The sequence below is a fragment of the Crinia signifera genome, chromosome 6 (genome assembly GCF_055691185.1).
Source record: "Crinia signifera chromosome 6, ASM5569118v1, whole genome shotgun sequence".
NCBI lineage: Eukaryota > Metazoa > Chordata > Amphibia > Anura > Myobatrachidae > Crinia > Crinia signifera.
In genome coordinates, this window is record NC_139222.1 from 274,544,800 (window position 1) to 274,560,907 (window position 16,108).

General features: G+C 44.9%; 1 protein-coding gene and 1 pseudogene across 1 annotated transcript in view; one reads left to right on the top strand and one right to left on the bottom strand.

The window, feature by feature from the left end:
* Positions 1–16,108, top strand: part of LOC146009363 (ovostatin-like) — a 69,525-nt gene that overhangs the window by 25,813 nt on the left and 27,604 nt on the right. Inside the window, exons 14-19 of the mRNA XM_083149663.1 lie at positions 1,067–1,209; positions 2,427–2,576; positions 2,771–2,938; positions 5,374–5,509; positions 14,855–14,954; positions 15,825–16,056. Coding sequence (XP_083005789.1) covers positions 1,067–1,209; positions 2,427–2,576; positions 2,771–2,938; positions 5,374–5,509; positions 14,855–14,954; positions 15,825–16,056 — 929 coding nt within the window. The remainder of the gene's footprint in view (positions 1–1,066; positions 1,210–2,426; positions 2,577–2,770; positions 2,939–5,373; positions 5,510–14,854; positions 14,955–15,824; positions 16,057–16,108) is intronic.
* LOC146011683 (5S ribosomal RNA) lies at positions 9,697–9,815 on the bottom strand (annotated as a pseudogene).

The following is a 16,108-nucleotide window of genomic DNA, read 5'->3' on the forward strand; positions in this document are numbered from 1 at the left end:
TTGGACATTCCAAAATCATAAGTGGTAACTATCAGCCCAGTGGGCAACCGTACTTTATATCAGCTATACCCCTTATCTCACCAGCAATCATCATCTATTGGTCCTATTCATTTCAGCCTCCGGTCCATATTTTTCCAAAATCACCATTTTTATGTATTTTTCATTTATTGTGTCATGCATGTCATGTTTTTAAATTGTTATTAAATATCATATGATCTTTCATCATAACAGCGCCACTTTCTTTCTTCCCTTCTTTGTGGTTGAGATTAGGGATGATTCTAAATCATCTATGGTTTATGGCCGTTGTCGAATACTTCTGCCATCAATGGGGGAGAACCAGATGGTTTCCCTCTGTCGATGGCTTTTTTTTTTTTTTTAAACTGCTGGGTCACGGAGCATAGCGCCGACACCCGCGAAGCCCCGCCATCGTGTTTTGATTGGCCCACTGGCCCATCAGCCAAACACAATGGATGACCATCGATAGGTAAAAATATCGATTGCATAGTTTAGCACTATCCATGGCCATTTGCATTATTGCCATCGATGGCAATGGCAACGATAGACATCCCTAGTTGAGATGAGAGGGGATTGGCAGCTCCCCTGTCCCCTCATCAGGAGGAGCAAGGCTGAGGCTGCAGACAGGGAGGCTCTAACTCACTCTCTCAGCCTTTGCTGTGGCTGCCCCGTTCTCCCACCCAGCTCAAGGGGTGAGCGATTCCATTCACCCCTCGCTAGTGTGGTGAATGGAATCGCTCACCCCTTGAGCTGGGTTGGGAGAACAGGGGCAGCCGCAGCGGAAGCTGAGAGAGTGAGTCAGAGCCTCCCTGTCTGCAGCCCCGGCCTTGCTCCTCCACGTATCCTTCGGCTGTCACCACTGAATTTGTGACTTAGTGATGGTAGGCGAATATCGGGCCTCCTAAAGCAGTCCGGGCTGGCCCCTAACATGTATTTCCACCACTACAGAATAGTTTTCTGAAAGCCTATTGGTCAGATGAGATGGGCGTTACACTCTTTTTATAAGACATCATGTGCTTTGTGTTGACTGTATGGTCTCTCCACATGGCAGCTCTGAAAGGAGAGTTCAACATCTCTTTGGACGTAACTTCTGATCTTGCTCCCGATGCGGATCTGATTGTGTACTACATGTCCGCAGTAGAGCTGGTGGCCGACATCACGCAGCTCAGTATCGAGAAGTGCTTCAATAACAAGGTACCATCACGATAACCGTCACCCACCCATGCTGCAGTTGTCCGCTTCTTATGAGGACAGCACTAGTTGTCCTTCATGACCTCATTGGTCTGGATGTGTGTTCTGGGGCGTGGCTGGTGCAGCGCAGCCTTGCAATGAGCATATTGGTCTGAAATGCAATACTGACAGTGCAGTGCAAGTCTAACCGAAGAGATTTTTATTTTTCTTACCCAAGGGGCCAGGGTGTTAAAAATAGCTCCGCCCCTGACACTTATAATTCCCTGCCCCAAGGTTCTGATTGGCTCATGGGGTCAGTCAAAAAAAAGTACAATACTACAGTACTTGCCCTTCTTCTCCTGCGGATCTGGCCGCTACAGTCACATGACTAATCTATTCAGTTGCTTCCTCAGCTAGGCCCGCCTGATGCCTCTGCTAGCTGTCCTGTGCAGTTCATAGACATGATGTATACTTATTTTCAGTGACGTTTTACACTCCATTTTTGGAACCTGGTGAGGTTCAAAGAATAGGTCTCTTTGGTGTAAGCATATTCAGGGAAGTGACCGCTCCTTGTCTTGAAGGTCACATTCTACAGTAGCTTCCATAACTCAGTTCATCTATTTGACAACTTATTGATATTTGATTTGTGTAGCAGAGAGTATTGTCCCAAGTAGAACTCCTAACTGCTAAGCTACAGGCTGGGTTGATTGGCCAGTGATTAAGTACCAGGCACTTCATCCTTCTCCTCCCTTATTACTGCTTCATACATCTACCCCTGAGCCCTAGACTCCCCACTTCCCCAGTCTACTCTCCATGCTAGTCCGCTGTGTGCGATCACCTCCCCCCTACCCACCATGACTACTACATTTCATAATATGCTCCTGTTAAACACCTGTGAGGGATTGTACAGTAGTAGTTACTCTTTGGATCACAGTGTTGGCCATTATGTATGTGTGGATTACGGTCTAGTTTATGAACTTGTCGCCAAGGGTCAGATGTACTAAACTTCAGCCAATCCGCTTCTTGCTGCCATGTTACAGGCTGTGTTTGAAAAATGACAGGAGCTGATTGGTTGAAAGTTGATCACTCTCCACTTAAGAGCTAAAATTAAACTTCATTGCTTCAGTCCATGATCATAGGACAAAATTCAGCTGAATTGAGATGCAATTGTTGCTCCAGATGTGTCACTGTTAAGAATTACTTGCGTTCAATGTTTCTGTTTCCATCTTCATCACCCCTAGGTGTCATTGACCTTCTCTGAAGACAAGGGAACACCTGGTTCTAATGTCAGCTTGGGTATAACGGCGACTTCAGAATCTATGTGTGCCACGCGGATTAGGGACTCCAGCCTCCTGCTCATGAACCAAGGAAATCCAATCACCCCTACCTCGGTACGGCTTTGGTGAGGGGGGGGGTGGGGGTGGTGTCAGGTGTTATCTCCTCCTGCATCTGACAGCCCTTGAACTGTTGGGACCCCATGTTTTCATTTGGGTAAATTATGGTGTAAATTGGGAATGGGATGAGATTAAGCACCGTCTCAGAGCTTAAACTGATTTATGGAAATGCTTGCCTGTTTCTGTTACAGGTGTATTCATCTTACAATTTCGACGCTACAAACTACTATGCCAATGGATATAATGTAGAGCCACCTCAGCCTCCATGTATCGATGCTAATCAACGTATACTGATTAATGGTACATACTACTCCCCCTCTCCTTCTTCAGGAGAAGGTGACGTCTACCAGTTGCTCAAGGTGGGTAGCTGAAATTCTAGTTTTTTTCTAGTAATTCTGGATTTATATAGGTGGGAAACTGTTCGGTGGTGGAGTATCCTGGCCAGCTGAGCTAAATGGGGGCCACTAAATCCATTAGCGGGCAACTACCACCATAGTGGACCCCCAGTAGCTTTGCACAGGTACAAGAGACTATACTGCGGTGGGAGGGGGTTCCTACAGTTTTTACATATGAGGCCATTGTTGGAGCACTGTAGGATACAGTTCTAGAGCTTTGTGTTGGTTACAGGTATCGGTCTGGCTTTGATTAATGTTTTGGTGAAGTCCAGAGCTAAAGGTTTTGGGTATGTGGCAAGTTAATGACTTTCTGAAGAAGCGTTTAGTAATAGAAGTTTGACCACAAGAAGTGATTAAAGTCTTCTATCCAGGGAAGCTTCGTTGCTGATGATGCATCCAAGGAGATTTTTCCTCTGTACCACATAAATAAACAAAATTAGATTCTGTGATGGGCCTGTCTATTTTATAGAAACACAACTGAGGGAAATTGTATTAATGCGAGTCGTATGGAAATACCACTGCTTACACATTTTCATCATTTACTATGCCCGAAATTTGCCTATTCGTATTTTTTGACAGGTGTATTCCTATTTGAATGCATATGCCATCAAAAGAGCACGACTAGGAATCGCCATCCATTTGAATGGTGATTCCTAATTTACTAACCAGCCAACCAGTAATATACGGGCAGTAAGTGCCACGAAAATACGCCTTGAAAAAACAACTTTATTGGGGGGTCCCCACTCCCCCAAGGTCACTGCCCGGGCTGACTGGTCAGAGGGTGAATTGTTTGGCATGGGGAACTTACCCTGCTGGCTGGTTGGGCCCAGTGTGTGTTCACAAAATACAGGGGGGGGCCTATTCATTATGTCCCCAGTATTTTGGGAACTAGGACTGGCACTTGAGCCTGGTGCTGGTTTTAAAAATTCCGGGGGACTCATGTCTTTTGACCTGCGAGTTTTTAAAACCATGGAGCCCGTTGCTGGGTGCCCCAGCCGTGTTTATTTATTTATTTATTTTTTAAAGTCTGCCCTACTGTATTTTACTAATTGTATTTTCCCGAAAATACAGCCGATGTGTCAGCCGTCGCCGTCCCAGAGCGTCACTGCGTTCTGTCACGTCCGGGACGGGCGGCGGAGATGGAGCGCCAGGGGAGCGTCGGGAGCGTTGCCTAGCAGCGCCCCGAGCTTCCGGCTCTGTTGCTCCAGCTGCCAGGCATCGGGGCGTTGCTAGGCAACGTCCCCGAGTCTCCAGACAGCGTGCGGCGTCAGCGCAGCTGACGTTCGCACAGTCACAGGCGGCAAATTCAAATAAATAGCCGGCGTCTGCTGGGAACAGACGCCGGTTATAGCTTTGGTGTGCCCTGCAGCCTTTGTGTTCCTGGTTCCAGCAGCTCCGTTACAGTACCCCGTGCCGTGATCCTTGCTGTGATTCAGATAAGTCCTTACCTTTTGTTCCTTGATTATATTCCATCTTGTCAGCATTGTTGCTTGTATCTCATATCATTATATTCCATCTTGTCAGCATTGTTGCTTGTATCTCATATTATTATATTCCATCTTGTCAGCATTGTTGCTTGTATCTCATATTATTATATTCCATCTTGTCAGCATTGTTGCTTGTATCCCGTATTATTATATTCCATCTTGTCAGCATTGTTGCTAGTACCTTATATTGTTCTATTCCATCCTCTAGGCATTGTTGCCATTATTACCATTGTTATACAGTTATTCCACCTTCACGTATTGTTACGTCTGGTATACCCCGTGGGTATCCGGGGCCTCCTTGCCTTCTGTGGGTTTAGATAGTTTCACCCTTGCACTCCACTAGCCTTGGCGGTCGTGTTGTCCCTACGTAAGACCAGGTGGCATCGAGGTGGGAGCCTGACTAACGGGCTCTCACGAACGCGGCTATTATTGGTGAAGTCTAGCCCTCTGCACACGTCCGCCAATTCCGGTTTGAGGCAACGGAGGTAGGGGTGGCAAGAGAGTCCCCGGACCATAACACGATGACGGTCGTATGAATTCTTACCTGGCATCGGCCATATATTCTGCCCATAGTAAATTTTCTCCAATTACAGTACATCAAATGGATAAAACGCCAAAGTCTAATGCTAGGAGCACAGAAACCTGTATATTTTGTGTGTGTACAGTAAGTACAATCTCGGCGCTCCTGCTGTAGCAAACATTGGGGATGGGACCCAAGTCTATATACTTAGCATTAATGTTTCATCTATACCTTTATACTCCTAGCCTGAACATCATTTTATGCACCATTTTTTATTTTGTATAAACACAATTTGTGTAAATTGAACCATCAGAAATCGAAAGTAAATTAAAATTCTGTATTTCGGATCTAGGAGACTCCACATATTTATATAATGTTTCTGTTGCTTTCAGGCTAAATGCATGCAATTTATTGGTCCCAACATCACAATACACCAACCAACGGTGTGTGGAAATTTGCTCACTGGGACAGTTTTTGCATCGGAAAATGCGTTTGCTCGGCCAGTAAGCAATAAGCTCGTCTTCGCAGGTAATGCCTTCAAGATAATTCATAATATTTTTGTTTGTTTGTTTTGCTCTACCCACAATGTGAGTTGATGGAATGATGTATTGCACGCAGGGCTGTAAGTAAGGTGATGCCAGTGGTGCTTGGCGCATGCGCTCCATGGGCTGAGAACTGTCAGGCCGCATCCGCACCGAACAATTTCCCATAAGCTCAATAACTGCCCCTAGTACTAATACATCACAGCGGTGTCTGATCATATGCGCTGCCTCCTACTGGCTCACTTATGATGTTGCAGCATCTCCTGGGAGAGACCTTGGGTGACATTCTATGGGATGAGATAATCTGACTTTGGCGAATTTTATCGCAAAAACGTCCGTTTTCGCACTTTTTCCCTAATTCGCATATTTAATGAGATGCGAAAATCGGCAAAAAGTGCGGTTTTGCAGCGAAATCGCACTTTTTAAAAGTGCGATTTTTAGTTTTCGCCAGAACTCGCATCCAGATGTTTTCACATTGAAAAGTATACAATTCGCATATTTAATGAGATGCGAATTTGAAAAATGTGTCTAAAAATCTCAAAAAAATCAGACCAGGTTCTGATATGCGATTTGGCCAGAACCCTGCACAGATCATAGAGATCTGTGCATGGCCCTGTGTTAAAAAATGTGGAAAAGTGTTTTTTGACAAAAAAAATAGAGTGGGGTCCCCCCTCCTGAGCATAACCAGCCCCGGTCTCATTGAGCCGGGGCTGGTTTCAAAAATACGGGGGACAAAAAGCATAGGGGTCCCCCGTATTTCTGAAACCAGCCCCGGACTCTTGGACCGGTCCTGGTTCCAAAAATACGGGGGACAAAAAATCTGTGGGTCCCCCGTATTTTGAAACCAGCACCGGGCTCCAACAGCCCTGGGTGTCATGCCACAGCCGGGGGACACTTTTGTTATAAGGTCCCCCGGCCGAAACATGAGCACCGTGGCTGGTCAGCCTTGGACGGGGTACCTGGAGGAGTGGGGACCCCCCCATAAAGGGGTCCCCCCCCAGGCTTCACCCGTCCAGGGCTGAAGCCCGGGGCTGTCACCGGCGTCCCTGGCCAGTGGACGCCGGCCTGATGGGGTTAAATCTTCCATACATAACATTGCTTGATTCAGGAGAACTACAAGTTCCAGCAGACCTCCCCGCATGCTGGGACTTGGAGAACCACAAGTCCCAGCATGCAGGGCATTAATGGGCCCGCTGGGACTTGTAGTCCACCTGTAAAAAGAATGTTAAAAAAACACACACACACAGAGAAGTAAAACTTTATTACACACACATTCACACACCTCACTTTTACAACCACATACTTACCGATCCAGGTCCAGCGCTGTCCTCTTCACAGCCGGCTCCCCCCGCACTGACAGCGGGGACAACCGGCTCTCTCCGATGCCGCTAACAGCCTCTGTAGCGCTGTCCCAGGGCCAATCAGGGCTGAGCTATGCGTCTCCATGGAGACGCATCTACCAATCACGCTCTCAGCCTCTGTAGCGCTGGGACAGCTCTACAGAGGCTGTTAGCGGCATCGGAGAGAGGCGGTTGTTCCCGCTGTCAGTGTGGGGGGAGCCGGCTGTGAAGAGGACAGCGCTGGACCTGGATCGGTAAGTATGTGGTTGTAAAAGTGAGGTGTGTGAATGTGTGTGTAATAAAGTTTTACTTCTCTGTGTGTGTGTTTTTTTTAACATTCTTTTTACATGTGGACTACAAGTCCCAACAGGCCCATTAATGCCCTGCATGCTGGGACTTGTGGTTCTCCAAGTCCCAGCATGCGGGGGAGGTCTACTGGCACTTGTAGTTCTCCTGTATCAAGCAATGTTATGTATGGAAGATTTAACCCCATCAGGCCGGCATCCACTGGCCAGGGACGCCGGTGACAGCCCCGGGCTTCAGCCCTGGACGGGTGAAGCCTGGGGGGGGGGGGGGACGGACCCCTTTATGGGGGGGTCCCCACTCCTCCAGGTACCCCGTCCAAGGCTGACCCGCCACGGTGCTCATGTTTCGGCCGGGGGACCTTATATAAAAAGTGTCCCCCGGCTGTGGCATGACACTGATTGCTGTTGGAGCCCGGTGCTGGTTTCAAAATACGGGGGACCCCCAGATTTTTTGTCCCCCGTATTTTTGGAACCAGGACCGGTCCAAGAGTCCGGGGCTGGTTTCAGAAATACGGGGGACCCCTATGCTTTTTGTCCCCCGTATTTTTGGAACCAGCCCCGGCTCAATGAGCCCGGGGCTGGTTATGCTCAGGAGGGGGGACCCCACGCCAATTTTTTTTTTTTTATAAACAAAAAATCGCACATTTCCTTAAATTCGCACATTTTCATGCCTAAAATTCGCACATTTTCATGCCTAAAATTCGCACATTATCGCACCTAATCGCACTTTTCATTCCAGAATTCGCACTTCATTAAATATGCAAATTCGCGGCAAAAATGCGATATTAAAAAAGTGCGATAATGGGTGATTTTGAAAGTGCGAAAAAATCTCATCCCATAGAATGTCACCCCAAATTTCATCCCTCACTACTGCTGTTCAGCAGTTCTGCACCAAATAGTCCTTCTTGATTCCAGAAGTCTGGAGAGCCTTTCCCCCTCCCCCTCTGCACAGAGCTTAATACGGTCCGGGTGCATCTGATATCTGTAATATAATGAGCTAATTAATGTCTAATATGGATGGGATCTATAATTCATGCACTGTTCAGGGCCCCTGAGGGCAGGGCTTTTAAGATGAGACCTTTTAACCGCTTAAGGGGCAAGTCTGGAAATCTTCTGGGGTGAGCTACGCTGCTGATGTTGGCCAGCACAATAGTTTTCTGGGCTTCTACACTTTCTGATCCCCTGGGGACTGCCATAGCTTATTCTGGCACCTAGGAATCTGCATAATGCATTACACATTAAGCCCACCCCCGGACTCCTATTGGCTTTGATGCTGGTGGCCCAACCCCCGCGGTTCACTCCCTTGAAGGGGTAAAACTATTGAAGCGAACACACTTCAGTAGTGTGCAGCTGTGGGCTAGTCGGAGGTACAGCACAAATTCAGTCTCTGCTGCTTCTCACACACCTATACTAAATCTGCTTCGCTGCAATGGCCGACGCTAAGAATTGCATTTTACTTACATATCATTCAAAATTGATAAACAGAATAGTAGAGGCTCAAATCATATTATTGATCAATCACAGGTCTGTGCAGCGGCAGCTCCTGCCTGATTGTATGGTCACAGTTTCACTGTTTTCCTGTAGACTAGTACTGTTCTACTTGCTTGTATCGGGCCGGTTGTATTTTTCTAGTGATTTATCGCTATTCTTACTTTTTTTTTTTTTACATTTTTAATTAAAAAATAAGTAAAATAAATATTTGCAGAAAATAACCGGCTATGAAGGTTTTTGGTTCTTAAATTCAGGTTCCTAACTGAGCTGTGACTCTTCTGTTCCACTCTGAACTCCAATTTGATTCCAAACCAGAACACCATTTGACCCCTAAGTTTGTGTGTGTGTTCCTATTTCAGGACAACTGAATAGCACGGAAAAGGTGGGGAAGGGCCCGCACAGCTTGATTAGTTTTGATCAATTAATCAAATTTGTTGTAACCAACATCAAAACCACATGGTAATAGATACTGGTGGTTATTTGGTTGGTGGTGCGCCCAGCGTTCAGTAGCTATAACTGAGGGTGGGTTTGTTTTGTTTGCAAGAAGCAAAACAAGGAAAGCAAACGCTTTTTGGGCGCACTCTTTAGAAAAATGTATAGATGATTTTGTTAAAACATAACTTTTATTGTGGACTTGTTAAAATATGACAGCATGGCGCATCAGTACAATAAACATCGTTCTGCATGTGCGATTCGTTTAGTTTTTGTTGTGTGGTACTTTAAGATATTAAATATTAAATTATATCTCAATGATTTGAAAAAGACGGCCACACATATAATTTGTCATTCATTGCATATAGTCATCAAAGGTATTGTGACCTGAGTGACCAAAGGTGGCAAAAATGAGTTATAGGTCCCCAACTGTGGAAACAGATGGGGTTTCAGTGACCCCACGTTACTAGGTAAATCTAATCAAAAATTACTGCCTAGGTTGGCATATATACTGAAACAGTTGCTGCCTGAATTGGCAAACAAATATGAAATGAAGCAGTAGGCGGCTCCTGTGCTATCAGTCAGTTGACTTGGATACCTAAAACAAAATACCACACCTGGACTTCTCCAGGGGTCACCCACCTGGATACTGCCCTGGCCCTTCACTGCTTGGCTTCCAAGTTCGAAATGGGTTTGGGCACTCCAGTGAGGTATGGTGGTACACTCGTTGCGAGTTGGGTCACGACCCGACAGCTCAGGTTAACTGCTTATTATCACCATAAATTATGGATATTGAACCCAAAAGGTTGGGGCAGAAAAAATATATATATACACACTTGGTAAAATATAGGTATAGGTATAGGTATATAAGTCTCTCACCGAAGATTATAGGAGCTTAAACATGCACTCAGAAATTCAATAGCTGGTAGCTAGTAACGGATTGAAACGCAGTTAGATACAATATCTGTAAAAGATTATTATGTAGCACCTTGCTGATTGATGTAGTGGAGTAGTATAAGTCACAGCTGCGTACAATATAAAGGAATGGCAAATGGTTGGTACATAGCAGTTTTCCACAGAAATGTGACCAATACCGGGATATCAAGTTAGCTCCTCCGGAGACAATATATGAATAGAGCCGGTACTGTTAGCTATCACCCTATTAGAAAATACGTGGCAATAGTTTGTATTGCCTAAGTGTCTTAAGGCAAGGGATACAATGTAACAGGGGTAGCAGCGATAATGATAATGGAGTGTACCACATTTGCGGCCACTCCGGTACCTGATCCTTGTAGTACACAGGGGAGGCTGGCTGCTCTGGTGGTGTGCGTTGTCCTCAGCCGGCAATTGGCTGGGCGGGTGACACTGTCCGTCCAGATGTTGGGAGTGCGCTTTCCAAAGCAGCTGATGGTGAGGTCACTGGCCGCCGAGTGCCGCGGCTAGCACAAGGGAGCCGATTGTTGGATGGTGTGGCAGCGGGAATTAGCTGTTAGCTCGGGGGGTGGTGAGGGAGCACAGGTCCGTCTCTGGCTTCAGTAAGTAACGTGGGGCGCTGGGTAGGACACGGGTTTCGCCTCCGTTGGCTTCTTCATGCAGCGCCATCTTGTTTGAGGGCAGCTGCCCTTTATTCTGTTTCCTGACCAATTGTTTAGCAACAACCTTTGATTGACAGTTTATGGAGCCAATGGCTCATGATGAGTATTGCTGAGTGTCTGTTCTCAGCTGTTTATCGTTACTTTTGCTAGATTTGGGTATTAGAAGACTGGTTGTTCATGTGAATACAGAGATGATGTAATACTATGTAATTAAAGAACTTATTAACAGTACCTTTTTGGTGGTTAGTTTTATTTATTTTTTATAGTTATTTTTATTAAAAAGGTTTTTTGTTTGGATATTAGTAATTTATTTATTATATTTTAATTTTATGGTTTTTATAAATTCTTTTGTATTTTGTAATTTTTATTATTTTTATTTTTATGGTTTTTATTTAAGGTAATTTTCTTGAAGGGTGTTAGATTGCTGTTTGTTATAATTATACCTTTTGAGTTGTTATTATTAGTTTTGATTATTGCTGCTTAAAGAGAGGGGGTAAAACTGAAACTTTATACATCTAGTGCCGTTGTGATGGGGCAGATTGTACAGAGGACTTTGAATGGTGCGTAATAAATGAGATCAACATGGGGGGTAGAGAAGAAAAAAGAGGGAGACCCATGAAACAGGTTAGGTATTATGCGACCTAAAAACGGCCTGGATCTTTGGTATATATAGGGGTGACTTGAGGATATATTGGATTACATTATTTCCCTGTTTTAGGGCTGCTTTGGTAGTGCCTGTGTTGTGCCACCACTTAGGAAGTGTTATGGTGAACGTGCTGGCTTAACGCGTTGGTGGCTTCCGTGAGGCTGTGAATAGGTGACTGTGAATATTAAGTATTGTGTTAAATTTATGAAAAATACCCGAAGGTATAGTGAAGGTTGACGCTCTGGTGATAGGGACCCTATCGGGTCTGGGGTGCATGATAACATATGATGTGGTAATCCCAGAATAGATTGGACTTAGAACTGCAAATGATAAACTGTGAAAAAACGTGAAAAATTATCACAAAAGAAAAAAATGAAGTGTAGAACATAGTGGTGTGGGTGGGTATAGTGACTGTTAGGTGAGGTAGGTAACACCTTGTGGATGTGATGGTTAAATAATTATGTACTGATTAGTGGAGGGCCTGTCAATTGTGGCCTTGATTGTTTGGATTTATTGATGAAGGTTAGATTATTAATCATTTGAGAAAGGATCCATATTTAATGTCCTCATTTAGACCGTGTGGTGCTAGTGATCCCAGGCGAAAAATCCATTTGCTCTCTTTTTGGAGTAATGTTATATTGAGGTCTCCTCCTCTTTGGCCCAGATGAATCTGTTCCAGACCGCAAATGGAAAAACCTTTGGGTTTCCCATTATGAGCTCGATGAAAATGTCTGGCCACTGTAGTTAGTTGTTTCATTTTCTGAATATCGGTGGGGGCATTTCGGATATTGCCCAAATGCTCCAAAGCTCTCAATTTCAACATCCGTGAGGTCATTCCTACGTATCGCATGTTGCACTCGCATGTGATGCAATATATTACATTTTTGCTTTTGCAATTAAAGTAATCGTTGATGGTAATGGTCTGATCATGTTTGTCCATTATCTCTTTGGTCTTCTTGATATATTGACATATCTTGCAGTTACCACATGGATAGCTCCCTTTAGGTAGAGTGGTTCTAGATTTCTCTCGTGTGAGATGACTCCGTACAAGTTGGTCTTTGAGGTTTGGGGCCCGCCTCCAGCTCATATCTACCGTAGGTTTCAAGTTGGCTGCCAAATCACCATCACTCATGATGATAGGCCAATGTTTTTGCATAATGTCTTTTATTTGTCGCCATTGAGAACAGAAGTTACCAACAAATCTGATGGTTTTATCTTTGGTTTTCGACGGGGATTGTGTGTTCTGGAATAGGATTCTTGACCGATCCATTGTGTGGATACTTTGTTGTGCTTTTTTTATGGACCTGTTAGAGTATCCTCTAATCTTCAGCCTCTCAGCAAGATCTTTACTTTTGGATTTATACACTTCATCACTTGAACAGTTTCTTCTCAGTCTTAAATACTCACCCTTTGGTATGTTGGTGATTGTGGGTGGGAAGTGAGCGCTGGATTGATGTAACAGAGTGTTGGTAGCCGTGGATTTCCTGAAAAGCTCTGTCTCGATTTTATTATCTTGTCCTCTGTAGATCCTCAAATCCAGGAATGTGATGCTTGAATGATTATGTTCGTATGTTAATTTCAAGTTTAATGAGTTGTTATTCAGGTTATCCACAAACTGGATCAGTTGTTGTTCAGAGCCCTTCCAGATCAGGAGGATATCGTCTATGTATCTCATCCAAGTAGTAATGCTACTTTCATAGACGGAATTGCTGTCATTGAACACGTGTTCACGTTCCCACCATCCAAGGAAGAGGTTTGCATAGGTTGGGGCACAGGCCGCGCCCATAGCAGTACCTCTTCCTTGGATGTAGTATCGACTGTTGAAGATAAAATAATTTTTCTTGAGGACAAAGTCCAGTAATTCCAGGAGAAAAAGGTGGAATTCATCTGTTTCTTCCATTTCCAGGAAAAATTTGACCGCTTGAATGCCCAGATCATGTTTTATGCTGGTGTATAGTGCCTCGACGTCCATACTCACCAAGTACTCATCTTCCTCCAGGTGCATTTCATTAAGTTTTCTCAACACATCAGCTGTATCTTGTGTGTATGATGGTAGTGAGAGTACATGTTTCCTTAAGTGGGTATCTAGGAAGATACATGCCTGTTCTATAAGGGCCCCATTGCCTGATACTATGGGTCGTCCAGGTGGTTCATTGATATTCTTATGTACCTTTGGTAACATATAAAATGTTGCAATCCTTGGATGTGGAGTTTGAAGGAATTGGTGTTCACTTTTTGAGATAATATTGTTGTTTCTGGCTTTATCTATGATCCGGTCATATAGAATCTTGAAGTTTGAGGTGGGGTCAAATATTGTCTTGGTATAGCATGTGGTGTCATTAAGTTGTTTATCCGCTTCCTTGAGGTATAGTTCAAGGGGCCAGATGACAATATTGCCCCCTTTATCTGACGGTTTTAGTATCACATCATCCCATTGTTTTATCTCCTGGATGGCCTTCCTCTGGGTTCTTGTAATGTTACTGTTGTACATTTTGTTTGTTCTTGAATGTAATTTGTCCAAATCACGTGAAACCAAATTAGTAAAGACCTGTACTTCCGGACAAATGTTGGTGGGAGGAAAAAAGGTGGATCTTTTTTTGCATCTAGGTCTACTTGATGGTTCTTTAGGCTCATCATCTCCATCCAGATCTTCCAGAATAGCAAGCGCTTCCTCTTCCTGGCTAGTCCAGATGATGGCTGGTGTTTCATTCTGATCTTTTTTGGCATGAAATTTTGTGAGCAGTAGCTTGCGGCCGAAAAGTTGAAGATTCGTCTCCCACTGAAATCGATCAAAGTTGGAAGTTGGGCAGAAGGTTAGTCCCTTTTGTAGTACTTCTTGTTGGGCTTCTGATAATACATGTGATGATAAATTTATTATCTGTAACTTTGATATCCCCTCTCCTTGGGTTGTCTGTCCCGTTGCGGATAACGGTTTGGAGTTTGTTGTTCCCATCTTGGTCTGTCCCTTCTTCCTCTTTGTATGGCTCCGTCTGGTCTTTCTTTTTGTTTTTGTCCTCTGTTGCCCCGGCCAAACTCTAAAAAAGGTTCGGTTGTATGGTAGGCTGGAGTACATGATTGTGATCGTTGAGTAGAGTTAGAAGATCTACTAGATGTATTAGCCACTGGTGGTAGATTATCGTCACTGTAATCTTCTACACGCCATGCTGTCATATTTTAACAAGTCATATTTTAACAAGTCCACAATAAAAGTTATGTTTTAACAAAATCATCTATACATTTTTCTAAAGAGTGCGCCCAAAAAGCGTTTGCTTTCCTTGTTTTGCTTCTTGCAAACAAAACAAACCCACCCTCAACTGAATAGCACACCTGTACAAAGACATTGGCCCAGCATGGCCCTGTCATTGCTTAGTTCCAGTCTCTGCTTGGCCGTACTTTTTTATTTTAAAGCTAACAAATGGTTATTGCTGAAATTTATTACACACTGTCAACATTTTATTCTTCTTTGCATCAGATGAACTTAGCTTGAGGACCTGAATGTCTGCTTAATATCCTGTTTTACAGATAGCGGTGTAACATCTGTTGTTATATCTCTGGTCCCTGAGATAGTCAGTGTGCGGGAAGAGTTTCCGGAAGTGTGGCATTACGGGCTGGTACATGTTGGGTGAGTGTCTGACAAGTGTGGACCCTGGAGGTAACCCAGAAATAAATATTAGATGGGACTCTTACTTCCAATCTGGAAGTTCTGCATCAGATGTCCAGCCCCAGGCTTCCTCTCACTCTCCCGGGACCTGGGGGTTGTTTGCAGGAGACTTGCTGCCCAGGTTTCCATGGGCCTGGGAGGGGTACTCTAATTTTGGGAGCCTCCCTGCCATTCTGGGAGGATAGATGAGTATGGACTTATTTAGCTCCCGATGTGCAGGAGTACAGATCGAGCCGTTCTTGTTCAGGTGGGGGCTTGTGTTTGAATCGCCAGCCCCCGCCAGGGGGGCGCATGTGCACGAGATGCTTGCATGCCTCATTCCGACTGAGCTCTCCACCTCGTTCTGTCGCCAACCCCCAACCCCGCCCTCTCTGCTCCCCGCCGCCAAGTGACTGGGACGCGCGTGTGTGTGTGACGCTCGCGCGTCCCAGTCAGCTGGCGCGCCTCTCCACCGGTGATCACCAGCTGGGGGCATTCTGGCGATTCCCGGCGCTGTATGAGAGGTGCTCCATCTGTATTTAACATTGGGCCCTACAGTTAATGTTTCCACATGCCCGAATAGCAAAATTGTGACAGGGCATGCTGGGATGTGTAGTTCCACAGCAGCTGGAGCGCCGCATGCCAAATATCCCAGACACTGTAGTAGAATATCTATAATAATGTGGTATACAGTAACAGGACCATAGACCCTTGGGCAAAATCTGAAGCATAGTCTTAAAGCTAGGACCCAGCACAAGTTGCAGCATGGGAGAGCGCTTTCTGGGCATACATTCATACTCATGGTTCATTTTAAAGTGTTTTTTTTTTTTTTTTTTTCCCTTCTCCTATCAGGAAGGATGGTTCCGCCTCTGTCCTGCTGCAGGTTCCAGGCACCATCACAGAATGGAAAGGTGACATGATCTGTCTCTCAAACCAGTCCGGTATCGGCATGAGCAAATACCCAGCCAACTACACCTCATTCCAGCCCTTCTTTATAGACGTCACCCTTCCTTATTCTATCGTCCGAGGAGAAATCCTGGTCTTGAAGGCCTTCGCGTCCAACTACCTGGATAAATGTGTCAAGGTGATCACTTTTGTGAAGTAGCATTTGATAACATTCAATCATTGTATAAGCT